Below are 21,673 nucleotides of genomic sequence, written 5' to 3'. Positions count from 1 at the left end.
AGAAAAGAAAAGAAAAAAGAGAAAGAAAGAAAGAGAAAAAAGAAGAAAGATCCCATGGAGGCTCTTTGGGCCTGAAGAGGTTCTGTTCCTTTCCTATCTGACCTCCATAGTGGGTCTGATCTACACCCCCTCCCAACCCCCTGTGGCCTTTCCCCCCAAAGGTCTCCTGCCCCTCAGCCTTGCCAGGGACTGCTGACTCTTGGCTCCAACCTGCACGGAACTCTGGACACTTAGGTCTCGTCCGGTCCAGTTTATAGGGCTGCTTCTATTAAGGGCTGGCTGTCACCTCCAGCAGCCTCCACTTGACCCAGCAGGGATGGGGAGGGTGACCCCCGGAGCTGGAGGATTCTGTTTAGGCAGAGTCTTTAGTTTGGCCGAACCCAGAAGCTGGTTCTAAATTTACATCACAGTGGAGTACCTCAGGGTCTGGGCCAGTCCTGCTGTTTTGTAAGATGGGGAGGTGCTGGAGCTTCAGAGTGGGGGTGACCAAATGAGAAGATGCAGGCTGAAGCCTGGGGCAGGGGAATGGGCGGCAAGCACCTAGAACAAGAACTTACCAGGTATCTCAGGTGGAGAACCAGAGGGGATTTAAGGAACCGGCACCAACCACTGCCACGGGACAGAGACCACATCTGTGTCCCACTCATCCCCTGCCCTGGGAACGCGCTCAGCATTTAGAGAGATCTGGGAAGTCTGGACAGGTGTGGGGTCCTGGCTGAGAATGGGATCCGATGCTTGGGTGGTGGGAGCTGCTACGGACTGGCAGAAAATGGGAATCGCCTCAACTCCTGCGGGTCAGTCGAGCTTCCCCGGGCTCGGAAGAGCGGTACACGCTGAAAGTGACCAAGTTTGGAAGCGTGCACAGTCAGTCCGGGTGGGGGTTGGGGTGGGGATCACGTTGACTCCGAGCCAGGCCCGTGACCCCCTGGAGAGAAAGCTCCCCACCTCCAGGAGCCCCAGGAGGCTAAACTGAGTTCCAGACGTGTCTGGGACCTCCCTGCTTCAAGGCCGGAAGCACTCGGGGAAGGCCTAGGTTTGTGTGTGTCACTTTGTTATTTTTTCCCCTCCAGTGTGTGGTTTTTTTTTTTCCCCCCCTTGGAGCTGTTTCATAGGAATTCCGGTAATAAAGACTTGGTGTTCTCTTGGTGCTCTGATGTGGCCGGCGGCGTGGGCTGGACCCTCCCTCCTTTCTCCTCCGCAGGGGAGAGGGTTTGGTTTTTGGAGTCGTGCGGAATCCTTGGGTCACCTGCCTCGCTTTTCCCATCCCCTTCTCCCCGAGCTCGGTTAACCCTCAGGGTTGTTTCTAAAGTCAAAAGGACTCCGCGCCCTACACACACCGCCACAGGCGGTGACACCTGCTGCCTGTGAGATCTGCTGCTTTGTCTAGCGAGCCTCCTTCCTCTTTGCCGCGCAAAAACAAAACAAAACAAAAACAAAAACGCTTGCCAGTAGGCGAGAAAATAGGGTGGAGAAACCCAGCCTATTGCGAAAGCGGCATACCGCGCCTCCCTGCTTTAAACAAAAAAGAAGGGATTAATGCTGACTTCAGGCCGATAGGAGACTCCTAGATGTGCATCACAGATCTGTGCTCCTTACACTTACTTGAAAGGGAGCACAACGGTATCTTAACTTCCTCAGTTCCCAACTGAGCTGGACTCCCTTTCACCTTTACATGGGCAGGGGACAGGATGCGGGCTACTGAAAGAGGAAACGGGCAATTCTCAAGGTTAAAATTCTTCCTTGTGTGGCGCCAAAGGCCTTGTGGCTTTTTAACAGCACACGTTTCTTGTTCTGGACTCAGAGTCATTTTGACAAGGCTCTTTCCCTCAAGGAAAGGATTTCAAGCCAGGATATAAACAACTGTCCCCCTCGCCCTTCCCTTAGGGTCCTACCTTAACCCTAACAGACACAGGTAGGCTGGTATGGCGGCATTCCTCAGTCAGGCGGCATGCCATGCTAGGCAAACTATCCTAGAGCTATGCAGTACCAAAGGGACGCTGGAGAGCTCTCTGTGAGCTTGTAGAAATGCTTGCGTTTCTGGTTCTGGAGAGCTGGCTGAGTGGTTAAGAGCGCATACTGCTCCTGTAGAGGAACCAAGTTCAATTCCCAGCAGCTACATCAGGCAACTCTCTATTGCCAGTGACTCTAGCTCCAGTGGATCTGATGCTCACTTCTGACACACACACACACACACACACACACACACACACACACTCTCTCTCTCTCTCTCTCTCTCTCTCTCTCTCTCTCTCTCACTAAAAAATTAAAATAATAAATGTTCCATGGTGTCAGGTACTAGTCCCCAAATGCTTTTTCAAAATTCGTATACTCAGTACTCCAGACCAATTAAATCAACAACTATGGGGTTTGTTTTTAAAGTGTCCAAGGAGGCTCAGGTTTGGAATGAAGTTAGATCCAGGACTCTGGGATATCTGTCTCGTTTCAAGAGCCGAGTTGATCTTGCCCAATAACCACTTTACAGACAAGGAAATGACATGACTTTAAGTGACCTATCAAGATCACGGAATGAGAGCCGAATTAGGCTAGAAAAGGGCCTCCAGGCTGCCTCATCCGAAAGCCCCTTACCTCTTCTCCTCCGCTTCTCCTCAGAGTATGCTCTATGCTCTCCTGGGTACCTGCTAGAAATGCTTACACATTACTTATCTACCAGCCAGGAAGTGGTGGTGCACACCTTTAATTCCATCACTCTGGAGGCAGAGGCAGGTGGATCTCTACGAGTTCGAGGCCAGCCTGGTTTACAGAGCGAGTTCCAGAATGGGCACAGCTACACAGAAGAACCCCGTTTTGAAAAAAGTAAATAAATACAAAAATCTATCCAAGTTACAACCGGAGGGTGATTCTACTCCATACTCAAGTCTGAAAACAAGTTCAGGGCCAGCCAGCAAGATGACTTTGTAGGAAAAGGCGCTGGCGTCAGCCTGGCAACCTGAGCTTGATCCAAGATCTCAGTGTGGAAGCAGAGAACCACTTGAAAGTTCTCTGACCTCCGCATACACACCTTGGCATGTGCATGCAGGAGGGCACACACAATTGTAATAAACATAAATTAAAAAAAAAAAAAACAAGGGGTTGGGGATTTAGCTCAGTGGTAGAGCACTTGCCTAGCAAGCGCAAGGCCCTGGGTTCGGTCCCCAGCTCTGAAAAAAAGAAAAGGAAAAACAAAAACAAACAAACAAAAAAAACCCCAGCAGGCTGGAGAAATGGCTCAGTGGTTAAGAGCACTGACTGCTCTTCCAGAGGTCCTGAGTTCAAATCCCAGCAACCACATGGTGGCTCACAACCATCTGTAATGGGACCTGATGCCCTCTTCTGGTGTGTCTGAAGACAGCTACAGTGTACTTACATAGAATAAATTAATTAAGTTCCCAAAGCCCCAGAATTATATAACATGTTTTAATTCAAGTGTCTTATGAACACTATAGCTTTAAAAGTTCATAGGTCCGAGGTTCACACTTTAGAATGCATGTGTCCTGGAGACCCTATTGTACTGGGTTTGCAATTCAGCCTGAGAATTGGATTGTAAAGTCTCAGGTGGTTCTAATAGATGGCAAAGTTCTGAGAGCCATGTGCCATTTTGCCCATTAGTATAACAGAGACTGAAGGGGATTGTAAGTACAGCACAGGGTGAGGGGCATGGGGAGAGACATTACCAGGTTAAAGGGTGTGAAGACCGGACCCCGGAAGTGGAGACAGCCTCTACCTGACCACAGCCCTCAGCCCTTGAAACTCATGTTCATCTGCACACGTAAAGCTCCTAGTGGTCACACATGCTCCTGAATGTCATAAAGTGATAAAAGTCTTCTGTAAAAGTTCTGTTGGATTCCGAGCCTGCCAGTACCCCTGGCCCTCCATACATTTTGGCGCTCCTAATGGCTTAAACTTGCAAGGAAATCATGGGAGCTGATACTCAGTGTGTACAGAAGAACTGGTGTGCATATGTTGGAGTCTCAACTTCTGTCCCCTAGTTGTCTTGAAGCACCTGCTTGGAAGTGGGGGATAATGATCAGAGAATTTGTCCTGAAGAGGTAAGGCGTGAGGTACAAGGATGATAGCAATTACTGGGGGTTCACTGTCTCCCAGCCACTCTCCTGGGGTGCTTCGTGTGTTTCATTGTATCTAACCCCGCAATGAGAATATGAAATCAGTATTACCCCCATTTTTACGCACCAGGAAATGGAGGTGTAGGGGGGTACAGAGATGAAGTTGGGCCTCTTATATGATCTCCATCCTTAGTAAGCATCCCTGGATTTGAACCCAAGCAAGAGAATTCCAGAGTTCATACCTAAGTGCTAAGCTACCTGCTGGGGGACAAGAGGAGGACAGGTGACAAAACCACTTCCCAGAATAGCTGTGACCCAACAGAGTAGCCGGAACTCCCCGTTAGCATTCTTTATCTGGGTTTCAAAGCAATCTCTTAAGCATGCCTGGCAAGCCGCAGGCCTGCTATTGAGAGAGAAGCCCGCGGACTTCCTTATGCCCATTATCACAGCATAAATTCATTTGTTGGACTAGTGATCTGGGCCAGTTAGGAGAAAGCTCTGGTGAGGCGGGTGGTGGTGGTGGATGAAAAGGGCCTGTGTAACCCTACTGCCACCAGGCGGTCACTTTGCAGAAGCGGATGTCACTGACCACAGAAAGGAGGAACATTTTTTGGCAAGAGGCCATACAGATCGAGGTTCGTTCATATAGCCACATTTGGTGAAAATTGCAAAACAAAGCTGTCTTTAAATGTAAAATATCACTGAAGTGGTATAAGCTTCAGGACTCATAAGGCAAGCCCTACTCTACCTGAGGGAGGGTGTCGGGGAGCGGAACCCAGTCAACCTACAGTTGTCAATTCTAGATGTGTTGTTGTTGTTGTTTTATTTTGTTTCAGAGAGGATCTTACTGTGTAGACCAGGCTGGCCCCAGACTCAGAGATCTGCCTGCTTCTGCCTCCCAAGTGCTGGGATTAAAGAGTGTGCTAACCCTCAGGATCATTAATTAAAGGGGGCGGGGAGGGGGAACATGTCAAGAGGATTATTCAAGGGACTATAGCATGAGCCTGCCTTGCTGTGACCTTGTCATTCAAAGTGTGGCCTAGATGCAGAACTCTCAACGCTAGAACCAAGAAAATCCATTCAAACTTTCAATATAAACTTGAGAAAGCTGATTGTCCTATTTGCAGACTAGCAGAGTGGCTGTCATCAACCCAGAAGCTTGTTAGAAATGCAGTTCAAGCTCCCAATCCAGACCCACCTAAACAGAATCTGCCTTCTCAAATTCCCTAGGAGTTTTCCCCCAGATTCACAGGCCCTAAACTGCTGGGCCATGAAAACCCGCAGAGTGACAAATTAGCATAAACACCTATGGAATGTCGCTCAGGCTCAGCTCACTTCTCTCTCCTGGGCTGTGGAGAGGAGAGAGTCACACAGACCTCCAGGGCAGTTATGGGCACAAAGCGTTGCTCTGTCTGTCTGCTGGAGTCTTCTTCAGGGCAGGCCTCCGTTAGCGGAGGGTGACTGTGAACCGGTAGATGCAATTTCACGGTGGAACGCTCTGCTCCTAGGTGTGGAGTCCTCAGAAATCATCATCAGTTATGGTCACTGTACAAGGGCTTCGCAGAAGAAACTGACTGTTTCTTCACAACAAGGTTCTTTCGACCCCTGCCCCTGAGACAGAATCTCCCTATGTAGCCCAGACTATTCTGAACTTGAGGTCCTCCTGCCTCCGCCTCCCGAGTGCTGAGATTCCAAGCAGGTGCCAACACTCGCAGAAAGCAGGCTTTCCGTTAGGTGCTGTGGCTATCTCTATTTTACAGAAACAGCAGAAGCCTCAGAGGATGATTATAAGTATTTATTAATTGCTGAGGCAGTGGACAGCCATAGGTAAAAGTGACCGGGGACACTCAATGCATGGTGGGGTAGGAAAATATCTCCACACAGACAGTGTGTCTTGGCAAGGCCTCAAAGGGCTCAGGTGGCCATGCCAGATGTGTGCAGGCAGACAGACAGGCAGACAGGCAGACAGGCAGGCAGGCAGGCAGACAGACAGACACAGGCAGGCAGGCAGGCAGGCAGGCAGGCAGGCAGGCAGAGGCACAGGGACAGGCAGGCAGGCAGACAGACAGGCAGACAGGCAGACAGGCAGGCAGGCAGACAGGCAGACAGACAGACAGACAGGCAGACAGGCAGGCAGGCAGGCAGGCAGGCAGGCAGGCATAAGTGGCCTGTGGTTACTACAGCCTCATTTGTCCTAACTTGGCTTTATTTATTTGTGCTGTTCTCTGGAAAACTCACTAAGAACCAGTGGTGATCTCTGCTCCAGGCTGGGTGTGGGCAGAGACAGGCCCAGTTCCTGCCCTAAAAGAGGTCCAAGGAGATAGACTCAGACAAGTAAACAGGCAGAATTGAGAGGGAAGTTGGGGCACTAACCCCATGTGGCTGGTTATGGTGGGGGCTGCAGACATGGGCATCCTACAGGGCATGCTTAGCTAGAAAGGAAAGCAGAGACCAACGGCCTGCAGAAGAGCAAAAGGACCACACCCTCCTTTCCCTGCCTTGTGCCCTCCTCACCTTAGACCCATACAGTAGAGGAGTGTGAGTGAGTGAGTGTGTGTGAGTGAGTGTGTGTGTGAGTGTGTGTATGTGTGTGAGTGAGAGAGTGTGTGTGTGTGAGAGTGTGTGAGTGTGAGTGTGAGAGTGTGTGTGTGTATGTGTGTGAGTGAGAGAGAGAGAGAGTGTGTGCGCGTGTGCGCGTGTGCGAGTGCGTGCGTGCGAGTGCGTGCGCGTGCATGTGTGTGTTAAGACAGGGTCTCTCTCTGCAGTCCAAGCTGGCCTGGAACACATTATGTAGTCCAGGTTGTACAACCCTATAACTCTTATGCTGTGTATGAATACATAGTATTTCTTTCCTCCCATTTAAAGCAATTGCTGGGGGCAAGGAGATGACTCAGCAGGTGAGGGCACTTGATACCAACCTGGGGCACCTGAATTCAGTCCTTGGCCTCTACCCAGAGAAAGGAGAGAACCAATGCCCATGGGTCGCCTTCTGTCACCTCTCATATGTCCTGTACACCTCTCATAATGTTTTAATATTTAAATGAAGCAGTCACCTGATTACCCAGTGAACCCAGCTCTCTAGCCCACGAGGTTAGAGGTTAGGCGCTCTCATGATTTCGACAAGAGGCTGGCATTTTCTGTGTCTTCTTTGTCTGACAACTTCCCATGCACTACTTAAGCGGGGGTGCTATTTACAAAGATGTTGGCAGAATATAGGGAAGCCATGTGGGATGGGTATGTAGACCGGATGCCAAGAGCAGCACAGTTCAATGAACTGAGCCAAGTCTGAGGGATGGCTCTGCAGAGTGGCTCACGGTAGGCTATGGGACCTTACGTTCTCAGAGTGTGCAGGGATGGAGTAGGAGATGGGACAAAGCTCACCTCCACGCTCCTCCTTCTGCTCCCCGCCAGGACCTTCAACCAGAATCTAGCTGGAAGCAGAGAGCGAGGGGTCTGGTGGGTGCAGCCCACATATGGAAGGAAGCCAGGCTCCTGCAGTGTAGGGCGAGGTGAAGGGTGGCCGAGGGTGGCTATAGATCAGCTGACAAACCGGAGTGTTCAGCTCGTACTAACCAATGCTACGGGCTGAACTGCCTCTCCTTCAGTTCATACAGTGACGTTCTAACCCTAAGACTATGACCGCATTCGGACATAGTCTTTACAGCAGCAGTTGAGCTGAGTAAATAATCACGGACCTAAATCCAATATGACTGGTGTCCTCATACGAGTTTAAAACGCACATATCTTTGCTCACAGAGAAAAGACTATGAAAAGACGAAGAGAGGATGGCCAACATCTACAAGGTACGGAATCGCACTACAGAAATACCCAGCCCCAACCAACATGATGGTGTGTGCCGATAATACCACTGTGAATGGAGTCAGAGCTCAGAGAATTCCAGAACGTTTGGGGGCAGCCTGAGCTACAGAGTGAGTTTAAAGCCACTCTGTATATAAGGCTGTGTAGTGAGATTGTCCTCTCCCATCCCCAAGACAGGGACTTGAATAGCCTACCTTGGCCTCAAAACTGCTTTGTGGCTGAGGATGACCTTCAGCCTCTGATTTTTTTGCGTCTACCTCTGGAGCCCTGGGATGACTGTTACACACCATCATGTCCTGCTCTATTTGATGCTGTGCTTTGTACAAACTACACAAGCCCTCTACCAACTGAATTGCATGTCTAGACTCAGCCCATCTCAATAAACCACCACGGCCATCGGCACGGTGGCGCATGCCTTTAATGCCACCAGCACTTGGGGAGCAGGTGCAGGTAGATTTCTGTAGTTCCAGGTCAGCCAGGCTACTTAGTGAGACCGTCTATAAGCAGAACAGCAGCAGAATAACAGAAACAAGCACGGGGCTGAAGAGATGGTTCATTAGAACACACACTGCTCTTGTAGAGTCAGGCGAGAGCTTGCGTCTAAGTGCTAAGTGGAAAAAACAGATAACCTTTCGGGGTTGGAGGGGGTGGAACAAAACAATTGCAGGTCCTGTATAGGACTGTAATCCAAGCCACTCTAGAGGCTAAGCTAGAAGGATTACAAATTCAAGGCCAGCCTAGGTAACTTAGTGAGCTCTTGTCTAAGTAAAACGTGAGAAGAGGGCAGGGGTAGGTAGGACTTAGCAGCAGAGTACTTGCAAGTGATGTGCTAGGTTCACTCCCCCTCTCCCAAAAGGCCACCTGTGCCATCAGCTACACTCCCAGATGACTTCACGACAGTGACACTATAACCACCATGGGACAGTGGCTGGCCAGCACTTACTGTGTACCCTAGCCCATCCCTTTTCAGCCTAATCTAGAAGACAGAGAGCTTCAACTCTCTGTTCTTTCTGTTCGCAGCTACCCAACAACTTTGTCTTGGGTTATGAGTGAGCACGTCTTGGGTGTGGACTTTTGATCAGCCAAGTCCCCACATTTCCTGAGTCTTCCTCTCTGCCCACCAAAATTCTTTTCTTTCTGTTACAGAAAGGATTAAACATGGCAAGTAGATCTGATGCCTTCTTCTGGTGTCATGAAGACAGCGACAGTGTACTCACATATATAAAATAAATCAATTAATAAATAATTCTTTTTTTAAAAAAAGGGGGGGGGGGCTGGAGAGTTGGCTCAGTGTTAAGAGCACTGACTGTTCTTCCAGAGGTCCTGAGTTCAAATCCCAGCAACCACATGGTGGCTCACAACCATCTGCAATGAGATCTGATGCCTTCTTCTGGTGTCATGAAGACAGTGACAGTGTACTCACATATATAAAATAAATCAATTAGGGGTTGGGGATTTAGCTCAGCGGTAGAGCACTTGCCTGGGCAAGCAAGGCCCTGGGTTCGATCCCCAGCTCGAAAAAAAAAAAAAAAAACTAAATCAATTAATAAATAATTCTTAAAAAAAAAAACAAGGCAAGTAAATTTCAAAAGCTCAAGATGGACCGACTGCTCCAAGATAATTTAGAGAGCCCCACCACCACACACACACTCTTGTAATTTCTTCTGAATTGAGAAGCTTCATCTTTGACTTTCTTCCATGAACTTGGAATAAACCTTTCTAATTCTTTCCCATCAAAGGCTGTGTTAGTTTACAGGGGCAGGCCTTGCAGGGAGAAGGGAAGTGTGACTCTGGGCAAGGCTGGCAGATCGCTTTGAGACAGACAGAATTAGAAAGTTGTTGAGGGCTGGGAAGGTTATATTTAGCTAAGATCATGTTTACTCCCCAGAGCTGACTACCCTAGATCTCAGGGACTAGAACCTTGAGCCTTCACAGTGGACCCAGGGTCAGAGTCTCTTTTCTTTCTTCGTTTTTAGATTACAAATATGGTTCTGGTGTCTAGGTAGTGGACTTGAATTCATGCATCTGTTTTTTTTTCCTTACACACACACACACACACACACACACACACACACACACACACACACACACACACACACACACACACCAGACAGGATTTCTCTGTGTATCTCTGGCTATGGGGAATTCGTTCTGTAGACCAGGCTGGCCTCAAATTCGGGATCCACCTGCCTCTGCCTCCCAAATGCTGGGATTAAAGATGTGCACCACCACCGCCTTGGTGATTATTTTCTTTTACGTCCCACCCCCCCATGTATGTAATACAAGTACCACTGGTCCCCATTAACTCCAGAGGCATTAGATCTCCCTGGAGTTGGAGTTACAGGTTCTTGTCATGCTAGGAACTGAACTCAGGTTCTGTGAAAGAGCAATATAAGCACTTAACTGCTTTGCCACCTCTCCAGACTCGGTCTTGAGGTAGCAGAGATGCCCATCTCTCAGGCCAGGCCTGGGGCCATTGCATCTCCTGCTTATGGGGCCAGTTTTGCTAAGGCCTTTCATCTCCCCAGTCTTCTAATCCGGGCTAGTTAAGGTAGCACTGCGGGATACAGGAAAGCCCAGGCTGCAATCAGTTGCATATCAGACAGAGGTACTTAGGTTCCCCAGGCTTTGCTTTCTCATCCATAATGAAGGTGATAATAGCCACCCTGTGGGTGGGAAGAGTTATCTGTGAGATAACGAAAGTGGCAATTGCTCTGAAAACTTTCGCCGCCTCCCTAGAGTGGGAGGGTTTTGACATGACTTCATGCTCTTTCCTAAGGACAAAGAAAGATAATGGGCTCCTTGGAGACCTCTTGTGTGATTCAAAACATCCATTGGGGCATAGAGTTTACATATGAATACAGACGCTCTACAGGGCAAACTCTGAGACTGGAATAAAGAGGAAAGAAGAAAAAAGAAAGCACACCTCTGAATTCACCCTTGCATTTTTGTCCCGGGGATAACTGAATTCACAGTGCTGGATTTTATCCTCCTACAAACGCTGCCACCTATGAATGTTTTCCTTTTCCCTCTTATAGATCGGGGTCCCACCCACGGATTTCTGCAGTGTTTCATTTAACCATAAGCCATGGGCATAATCTAGGTATGTAAATACAGAGGGTCCTAGTTTGTTAATTTACTAGGTGCATAGGGTTTTATAGAATGCACGAATCCAAATTTTCAACATCTGGTTTATTTTGAGATAGGGCCTCTCTCTACACAGCCTTGGCTTTTCTGGAACTTAACATGTAGCTCCGGCTGTCCTCTAACTTACAGATGCTGGATATCTGCCTGCCTCTGTATCTCTCGTGCTGGGATTAAAGGTGTGTGCTACCAAGTCCTGTACTACTTTTCATTTGATGAAAATGTTTTGCTGTTCTGTTTTTCCCTTGACAGCATTTTTCTGTGTAGTCCTGGCTGTCCTGCAACTCCATCTGAACACCTGACTAGCCTCAAATTCAGAGAACGCCTGCCTCTGCCTCCTGAGATATGGGACTAAAGGTATGAGCCATCCCCGCCCGATCATGTATTGAATTTTAATTAATTTTATATGTATCAGTATTTTGTGTGCATATAAGTCTGTACACCATGTACATGCCTGGCGCCTGCAGAGTTCAGAAGATATCAAATCCCCCGGGTCTGGAGTGAAAGGTGGTTGCTTTTGAGTTATCCTGTGGTTGCTAGAACTCGAATCTGGGTCCTCTAGAAGACAGTCAGTGCTCTTAACCGTTGAGCTTTCTCTCCAGCCTGATGTTTGATGTTGTTTTTTTAAAATCTTGTCACTACATTCAAGAATGATGATCCTTGCACAAATACCCTGATGAAATTTCTACAGGGTGCTTCTCCCTTGGAGGGACGGATATCCTCCAAACCCATACTTTGAACAGTTGTACAGTGACAGACTACGTACCCTCAGATTTTTAGTTTCTTTCTCCGAATGCGTTAGTTCTGAATGCTTTCGCTTCTTAAAACTCCAGCTCTAGCAGGCGGGTGAGAGACGCCTCCAGCGGAGGGACCGCGACTTGCAGGCAGCTTTCCACTGAGTGTGAAAACAGACTGCTCCAGCGATCCTCACTTAAGGTGCAAGGCCGAGGGAGGAGGCCTGGAGGTTCATGTCACTTGAAAAAGTTACTTTGCCTCTCTTTGGGTCTCAGCTGCTTTTTGAGTAGTGTGAATGGCTAAAATTAGGTCCAGTCGAGGCTGGTGGCTCTCAAATGTCTGATTGGCTGGCTGCTCCTGACTGTAAGGATGTGCCTCATCCCTGCGATACCCACAGTGTATTCCCTTCTCCCTGCCAGACCTGCTGGAGATCAGGAAGCTTTGAGAAGAAAGAAGAAAGCAGGCGCCACACTCAACCTTTCCCCTGGACCGGTCGTTCGTTTACTACTCTTGCGCATCTTTGGAGCACTCCCGCTCTTTCGGCTCGGGAATCGATTGTTCGTGTCTGAGCCTCCCGCACGGAATACCAGAGCGCTCCCGCTCAGCCCATCGTTTGCTTCTGCCTGATTCTGCCCTCCGGATGACGTTAAAGAGGGATTTTAATCCTTGGCTCGGCCAGCAGCTGCTTTCCCCTTCACTAGCTTGCTGCTACTTCCGCTTCCGGCAACAGCCAGCGACTTTCTAGTCTAAGTGGCCATGGCGGGGAGCCGGCTGGAGACCGTGGGGAGCGTGTTCTCCCGGTGCGTGCTATGAATTGGGCTAAGGCAGGCTTCCCAGCGGGTCATGACGCTCCTGGCGTAGCCTGAGAGGATGCGGTTGCGGATGTCCGAGCCGGGTGATGCCCTTGGCACGGAATCTGTGTGTCTACGTTCCCTTGGATTTCTATTCTGTCAGATTGTGTTCGCCACCCATTTCGGTGGAGACCCTATACAATAAAAAGGCTGAAGGGCCTGACTGGGCAGACTTTGCTTCTCCACTATGGAACGGTGGGTGGGCTGGGGGTTGAGACCCGAGCAAGAAGATCGAGTGGCTTAAAGCTGAGTGTCGTGTAATCTCGGCCTTTTAGGAGGCGAGGCAAAAGGATAGCCACAAGACCAGGGCCAACCTGGCATCGTAACGAAGTTCAGGCCAGTGAGGCTACTGGCAGACTTTTGTCAAAACAAAAAGCCTGCGTGGACACGCTGTAATCCTAGCACTGTGGAAGTGCAGGGCGGCACTAAATTCAAGGTCATCCTCAGCTACATTCTGAGATTAAGGCTAGCCTAGGTTACATGAGAGCTAACCAACAGGACTTAACACTGTGGTCTTGCTAGGTTGCTGTGGGTTTTGGCCATGCCTCCTCTAGGTGGGAGGTTCCTTTTGACTCACCTCTACCAATCTGCTAACCAGCTGACCTTGGTTCTATTCCCTCTCTAAGGACCAGGGATCTGATGCGGGCTGGGGTGTTGAAGGAGAAGCCACTGTGGTATGACATATACAAGGCCTTTCCACCTCTGAAAGAACCTGTCTTCCGAAGGCCTCGTTTGCGATATGGCAAAGCCAAAGCTGACATCCAGGACATCTTTTACCGAGAGGATCAGATTCGAGCGTAAGTGTCTCCTCTGTAGTGAGCAGGACACAACAGACCTTCAGAAAGGAAGGCTTGTGTAGAAATCTGCTCATAAGCTGAATCAGGGGCTTTCTCTGTGGAGTTGGTCTTATATTGCGAGTAAAATCATGACATCACAAACACACACACACACACACACACACACACACACACACACACCCTCACACCCTCCTGTCCTGTGGTGAGAGGTAACAGAAGTTCTAAGAAGTGGAGTCTGGAGACCCCAAACTGACAATATTGCAGATAAAGTGTCTGTTTTATATGAGGTACTTGGTCAGCCCTTGACAAACATCAGCTCATAGACTTTATTACTCTAACCCTGTCTTCGATGGCACATATCATTGCTTCTGTTTTATTCAAGAGAACTATCAGGTTCAAGGAGGTTAACCACCTATGGCTACCCCAGAGGGCGGCAGATCTGAGAAGTCACATCTGGCCCCACACTTAAGGCGGTGCTATCACATTAGCAGCTTTGGAAGTGGAAATAGGAGGAATGTGGTCTGTGGATTTAATGTCTAACAATCATTGAAACCGCTCTGGAAAGGATGCTTAGAAGTTCAGAGCACTTACAATAATCATGACTAGAAATTTGAAGGAAAATGCCTGCGTACTTTATTTCTTTAGCATCTATTTCTTCCTTTTTTCCTCTTGAGAAAAGGTCTTGATCTTCCTGCCTCTGCCTCTGGAGTCCCAGTGTTATAGGCTTGTATCACCATGCATACCATATTTAATACACACTTATTGTAGAAAATTGAGAAACAAAGGGATAGCATAAGGAAGAAAGCGGAGTACCCACCACCCTCTTCTGTGGTAGTAGTTTGAGGCAGCTCCTGGGACTTAGCTGTCACTTTGAAAACATTGTCCCCACATATACAAGTACACTGTAGCTGTCTTCAGACACACCAGAAGAGAACATCAGATCTCATTACAGATGGTTGGGAGCCACCGTGTGGTTGCTGGGATTTGAACTCAGGACCTCCGGAAGTGCCCTTAACCACTGAGTCCTCTCTCCAGCCTGTCCCCATAGTCTTGTTTAACATTGTGAGCCAAAATACTAGCATATCAGAGTTGTGGAGGTGAAGGAAGTAAGGCTTAAAAGCATTTGCTATTTTTAAGATTTTTAATAACTTGTCTGTTGGTGCATGTGAGTGCTGGCTCCCTCTGGAGGCCAGAGGTCTTGCAGTTTCTTTGAAATAAAGACTTATTTCTATTTTATGCATATGAGAGTTTTGCCTGTACGTTTATCTGTGTATTGTGTGTGTTCACTGCTGGAGGGTGTGAGATACCATGAAACTGGAGTTAGAGGTAGTCATGAAGCTCCTGCCCTGGGTTCTGGGGACCGTCATAGGTCCTTTGGGAGAGCAGTAAACTCACTTAACTCTTGAGCCAGCCCTCCGTTCCCTAATGCCTTTCTTAGTGTGTAGAAGTTGTTTATTTCATTTTACAAGTTTTCTCTTGGGCTTTCTGTCAAACACTGCCCTACATGTCTTAGGCACTAAGATATATATATATATATATATAGATAGATAGATAGATAGATAGATAGATAGATAGATAGATATAGATATAGATATAGATATAGATATAGATATATATTCCCATCTACCAACTTTCCTTTTTGGAGGCCTAATTGCTTTTACTCTTGGAGTTTCGGGGAAGATCTTTTTCAGTAAATTCATCTTAAGTAAATATATCTTATTTATTTTTAGCCCAGGATAATCTTTAACTTCTAGTCTTTCTGCCTGACTTCTGGGATTTCAAGTATGTGATTTCGCCTCTCCCTTTTTACCGTTGTCCCCGCTGCTCTTTGGTTTGTCTCCTTTTGTTTTTTTATAATTTACCACATTGATTTGTTTTGGGCGTGTATATGTGTGCACTTGCCCACATGTTTGTGGGCATGCGTGTGGGATCAGAGAACAACTTGTGGGAGACGTTTTTTTCCTTTTAGCATGTGAGTCCCAAGAATTGAACTCATGTATCAGGCTTGGGGCAGTTACTTTTTTACTCACTGAGCCATGTTCCTGGTCCTAGGCCCACTTTTTTTTTTTTAGTTCCTTTCAAAGTACTATTGGGTGTTGTTGACACAAGTAAAAATATGTGTTATTTAATTTGCCTTCCGCTCTCTATAAATGATGTTGGAAAATACACTTTTTTTAAAAACTTTGTCTTTTTTTTACTCATTTATTATATGTAAGTACACTGTAGCTGTCTTCAGACACACCAGAAGAGGGCATCGGATCTCTTTACAGATGGTTGTGAGCCATCATGTGGTTGCTGGGAATTGAACTCAGGACCTCTGGAAGAGTAGTCGGGGCTCTTAACCGCTGAGCCATCTCTCCAGCCTGAAAATGGACTTTTTTAATACACACACACACACACACACGCACACACACACACACACACACACACACACACACACACACACACTGTATGTATACCTGCATGCCAGAAGAGGGCATCAGATCACATTATAGATGGTTGTGAGCCATTATGTGGTGGTTGCTGGGATTTGAACTCAGGACCTCTGGAAAAGAATTGCCAGTGCTCTTAACCACTGAGCCATCTCTGGGTCCACTGTTTTTCTTTTAAATAGTGAAGAGAACTTCGGCTGTCACAGTCTAGGTGGGCATGATAGCTCACACATGTGGTCCCAGCACCTGACAGGTGAAGCAGCTGGAGTTTGAGGACAGCCTGGGTTACACAGCATAACTGTTTCATACAACCGAGGGCTGTATTTCAGTGGTGCAGTGCTTACCCAGTGTGTGTGAGGCCTTAGGTTCTTCAATCTCTAGTTCTGTCTCCCTGACACCCTACCATAAAACCAGCAGAACCCAGACCTACCATGGACCATGTGCTGTCCCACTCAGTGCCATAATCTCAGTGTCCAGCCCAGTTCATGGCCTGTGAGTTGTTCGTAACCCTCTGTTGATGAAAACATTAGTGCTTACTGACTGGGCGAATCCTCTGGGCTAGCCGAAGACACCGAAAAGGGAGGCTGAGGAGTCAAGATTGATCTAGTGTTTTGGTGTTTTGTGTTTTGAGACAGGGTCTTGCTCCAGTGAAGGCCAAAGTGATCTCAATTTTGTTCAACTTCTTACTTTAGTCTCCATGGTGGGGGATTACAGACATGAGCTACCACACTCTGCTCTCTGTAGCACTTTCCTAAGGTAGTAAAACAAGTATGTTTTGCTCCCTAAGATTTTTCAAACACTTCTGCTTGGGGTTGACGCATGTACACGGTCCCTTATACATTGCTTCTTTGTGCTTTGCTGCGCCAGGAGTTGAACTCAGGTTTGCCCACACACCAGGCAAGCACTCAGCCACTGTGCCGCCTCAGACCTTTTTGGTGGTTTTTTTTTTTTGTTTGGAGACTCACTGTGATTCCTGGGCGGGACTTACTGTGTAGCTCAGGCTGGCTTTGAACCTGGGATATCTCACACTTGAGAGTGCTGGCTTCTTGCTATGTCCTTCCTCGGGAGAGAGCAGAGGGAAGCACGCCTCTGTCTTTCCCTCAGGCCCCCAGTGTGTTTTCTTTAAGGGCTGTACTTGTGACCTAATGAACAGCCAGAGCCCCCGTCTCTGCTCCTATACCTTGGGGTTTCCCCATAGGAATCTTTAGTTCAAAGCAACGACTGCAGAGACTGTGGGCAAAGATCACAAACACGTTAGAGATGAAGAATCCATTTTGCTTTCAAACTTAAAAAGAGGTCTACTGGCTTTCTTTTTCTTTTTTTGGGGGGGGGATGGGTTGTTGTTGGTGCTAATACTATAATTAGTTATAATTTTCAGTTTATCAATCTAGCAAGGGTCATGAAATAGGAAAATAAACACTTGTATATTGGAAATTTTAATTGAGTGTAATTTGTTGCAGTTGTAATTTGAAGCACTTGGGCAATTTAGAAAGGTTTTTTTTGTGTGTGTGTTTTTGTTTTGTTTTGTTTTTCAGATAAATAAGCACCTACTTTGATCTCACAGTAGGATTTTTTGCGGATTTATTCCATGGGCTTTCTTGTACACAACACTCGTAAGGACACGTGTACTTGCAATAGTCTTGATGGCCAAGAGCTAGAAACAGTTTCTGCAGTCGTGTGAGAGAATTCCTTCTCAAAACCCAAGTGAGGGCCGGGAGTGTTTAGTGGTTCTGGGCCTCTATGGGGATGATCAGAGTGGTTTGGAAGGGCCGGCCAGATGGCTCAGCGGGTCAAAGCTGCCAAGCCTGATGATCCGAGTTCAAGCCCCGCAATCCACATGGAAGAAGGTGAAAATCTCTCTGCTCCCTAGATTGTCCTCTGACCTCTGCTCCCGTGTTGTGACAACACACACCTCTACACATTGATAAACAGATTGTAATAGTTGTGTGACTGATTGTACCAAATGTCACTGGTCCACTGATGAAGGATTATTAAATTTTATTAAAATGGAGTATGCATGTATGTACATGTATGAGTACACGCTACAGCATGCAGGTAGGAGTCGGAGGACGACTTAACAGGAGTCTCCTTCCACCATGTGGCTTCTAGGAATCAAACTCAGGCTGTTAGGTTTGGTGTCTCTAAGCCACCGCAAAGGTCCAACAAAGATTGATTTTTCGATGTGCAGATTCTTCCCCAATTTAGAGGAAAGGGAGGGGGCACCCCTTCTTTGGGTTGAAGGATGTGGCTGGCGACTTGAGAATGGTTAAGAGCACTTGCTGTGGCAGTGCTGACCTGAGTGAGTCTCCCGTGTCCGTATGGAAAGCTGTACATACCTGCATGAGTCTGTGATGGCCGCCCTGGGGGCGGAGGGAAAGCAGGTCCTGAGAGCTGACCAGCCAGCCATCCAGCCAAAGAGCTGAGCATCCCGGACAGTGAGTGAGAAAGAGACCTGGTCTCAGCTCTAAAGTGGAGAGCTGTAGGGGAAGACACTCAATGCTCTACGATGGCCTCCACATGCACCTGAACACTCAGTGAGCATGTGAGACACACACACATGCACACACGCACGCACACGCACACACACACACACGCACACTGATACATCTGTAGTGTTATCTGCTGGTGAGGTATTTCTGAGTGTGGTGACACATGCATGAATCTGGTCAGTGTTCTCTGAGATGGGAACAGGGAAGTTGGAGGGCAGAAGGATGAGGGAGCATTAGTCCTCCCTGAGATTCCTTTGTCCGCTTGATGTGTGCGTTGTTCTTTGACTTAGGCTCCCTAACTTCTCAAGCCTAGCAGTTATTCCACTTTCCCCGGCTCCACGGCTCTGCTCTCCATAGCCTATAATAGGAGATTCATATTGTTTCTACATTTTCTAGGAAATTCTTTTCAACCTATGGATCTGGTCACAAAGCTATTGATCTGTTCAACCCAAACTTCAAGTCTACCTGTCAGCGGTAAGCATTTCCCAGGCCTGAGTAAATCAAGCTCCCCTGAGGGTTCAGATGTGGTTTTGAGGAGTTGTGTAGAGTTCTCCTTCAGTAGGGGTGCTTCTTGAGGAGGGGTGCACCTCTAGGCAGGTTTCTGGGCCCTGCTTGGTCTGTATAGCAGATGTCGCCATAGCCCCAGCACAGGCCTAGTATGGGCTGCTTGGAATTCTAGGTTTGTGGAGAAGTACACAGAGCTGCAGAGTCTTGGAGAAACAGATGAAGAGAAGTTATTTGTAGAAACGGGGAAGGCTCTGTTGGCAGAAGGCGTCATTTTAAGACGAGTAAGAGAAGCAAAGACTGTGAGTACCTAATTGTCAAAGCTGTTATTGTTGGGCTGGGGGTGTAGTTCCACAGTAGCATATGTGCACACATGCACACACACACACACACACACACACACACACACACACACACACACACACACACACACACACACTTCAATTGGTGTTGCCTCTCTGTCCATAAAAGGGGTAGTTTGCTTCCCCAATCCTTGGCTCATGCCTTAAACTCCAGGTCAGATTCTGTTGTATTGAATATACTGGGATTCTGCGGCCACTGCTTGGAACAAGTGGGTTGCTGTTAGGCTCTTGAGGATGTAGTTCTATAGACATCTGTGTGCCTGGTCACTGGTACACTGGCAGTATCTGAGATACATGCTTCTTTCTGGTCTTGTAAGCAGGATGACTGTGGTCACATTCTCTGCAAACCCTGACAGGTCAATGTGAGACTCCAAGCTTCATCAGAAGGAAATGACCCTCTGGAAGAAGATGGCCAGAAGCAGCGTGTGCAGGTGAAACAGGAGCCAGAGACAGCCTCCTCGTCCCCCTGAGGCCCCTCAGTGCACTGAGCGTGCCCACCACCACTGGCCTAAGACGTTTGGACTCTGATGGCCTCTGTCTGTCAGGCCTGTGTGCCTTCTCTTAGTTCCTGTCCCTGGGTTGTTATAAGTCTCAGTACTGTGGCTTAAAAGCGCCAGTGTTGTGAACTTTTATTTCAAGACATGGTTAAATAAAGGGTTCTCCAATGCTTCCAAAGTAAATTTACTCTGAAACTGTAAATAACACCAGGAAACCTTTAAAGGTGCCTCGTGCTGGCTGTGGGCCGCCCACAACTGAACTCGCTGTGCTTCTTGTGTGAATCCCTCAGAATTCTACTTGGCCACATGGTGTGGTTCCTCAGCCAAGTGTCTGCAGGTGATGTTTGTAACTTTTGCTGTAGAGCTGTTGACTGCAGCTTGACAGGCCTAGCAGAGGCACAGCCAGCAGCCACTGCAGTAAGACCGAAGGCCCTGATTGATGTGGACAAAGACCAAATCCAATACTTGAATGTCACGGGTTGGACTAAGAGTGTTGGAGATGATTAGCATGAGCTCAGAGCTCATGGACTGCCTAGAAAATGTTTGGCGAATGAATAAATGATCACACCTAGCTACCTAAGGACTGTTTTTCGTAGTCACTGAGTTTCTGGCAGGGGTAGGAGCAACTGATTCAGAGGGTCTTCCCCACAAACACCCTGCCTTCCTGGTGCTGCTTCATCACGTGGTGTAAATAAGTGAGATATCCCGTTGTGATTTAGCTCTCGTATTTGTGGGTAGTTTCCTCCAGCAGTCAAGAGCAGTTTCCGACACTCCTTTTCTTAAGCCTCTGTGGCTTCTCTGCAGTTCTGAGTGCAGGCCTTCCTCCATCTTGGAGTGAAGGTCAGGGTCTATAGCCTGTCCACCTCATGCATGTGAGTGTGGGTGAAGATAAGTCTTCTAACTGAAGTGTTTCTCTGCTGTGTTACCCACTGCTTCCGGCATTGCTATTGATTTATGTGTCCTCAGAATGGGGAATCTCACCATGGAGAAGCAAAATCTCATACATTCAAAGACAGTAGGCACCTATTGGGTCCCAAATGTCAGGTTAGATGTTAGGGAAGAGATGGCCCTGGTCGCAGGGGTTGTGGGTAAGACAGCCCCAAGGACAGGAGATCTGGCCCTGCCTCTCACCAGCTGCAGCACTTGGGAGAGCAGACCCTGCACCTTGCATGGGCAGCACAGTAGAGCTGGCTCTGGTGGCCTGGGTGTGGGTGAGCTGGCCCGAGGGCCTGAGAGCTGGATAATTGGCCCTACCCTTTGTTGGCTGCCATCATTGGGTGAGCAGTACTGGAGAGCTTACCCTGGGTAGTGTGAGTGCAGGAGAGATGGCAGTCAGACTAACCTCAGCTACCACCCAGGCCTAGATCCAGGGCTTTGAGTTATCCCACCCCAACATCTACCCCATCTATGAACTGCTGGAGCACATGAAGGAGTCAGTCCTGCAGATCCAAAGCTGTAGGATCTCCATGACACGGAAACAACAGGATATCCAAGAGGAGTCCAGAATCCAGGAGTGAGAATCCAGTTTTGATAGTGTCTCAGAAGCCAGAGGCCTTGAACCAGACTAATGACTCATTGCAATGACCATTTGCAAGCACAAAGTGTATACCTTGGGACACGCACCAGGGTCAGCTATCCTGTGCTCATGCCCTAACAGCTGGCCCACATGCAACCTACAAGCAGGGTCAGCTCTACCGTGCTGTGCAGGTGAGGTGCAGGGTCTGCTCTCTGAGGGCTTCAGCCCATGAGGGGCAGAGGCAGATCTGCTGTCATCCCCAGCATTCCAGTGAAAAATGGGAGCCAGCCCACATGTGCAACCCTAGTGCCAGGAGACAGTGGGCCCCTGGGTCCAGCCAACTACTCGAGCTTTGAGCTACTTTGAGCTTCAGGCCAAAGTAGACCTGACTCAAAACAAACAAACAAACACCCAAAAAAACCAAACCAACCCAACCAAACCAAAACAAACCAAAAACCCAAGGAGG

General features: G+C 48.1%; 1 protein-coding gene across 1 annotated transcript; it reads left to right on the top strand.

The window, feature by feature from the left end:
• The first annotated feature begins 11,672 nt into the window (after window positions 1-11,672).
• Mrps23 (mitochondrial ribosomal protein S23) lies at window positions 11,673-19,874 on the top strand. The gene is made up of 5 exons (XM_032913640.1): window positions 11,673-12,559; window positions 13,237-13,407; window positions 18,725-18,802; window positions 19,008-19,134; window positions 19,551-19,874. The coding sequence occupies exons 1-5, from the start codon at window positions 12,516-12,518 to the stop codon at window positions 19,662-19,664; spliced, it is 534 nt and encodes a 177-aa protein (XP_032769531.1). The 5' UTR covers window positions 11,673-12,515; the 3' UTR covers window positions 19,665-19,874.
• Window positions 19,875-21,673: the final 1,799 nt, after the last annotated feature.

This window comes from Rattus rattus, chromosome 9, assembly GCF_011064425.1.
Source record: "Rattus rattus isolate New Zealand chromosome 9, Rrattus_CSIRO_v1, whole genome shotgun sequence".
Lineage (NCBI taxonomy): Eukaryota > Metazoa > Chordata > Mammalia > Rodentia > Muridae > Rattus > Rattus rattus.
The sequence above is the reverse complement of the archived record's forward strand: the minus strand, read 5'-3'. Positions and strand labels throughout refer to the sequence as shown.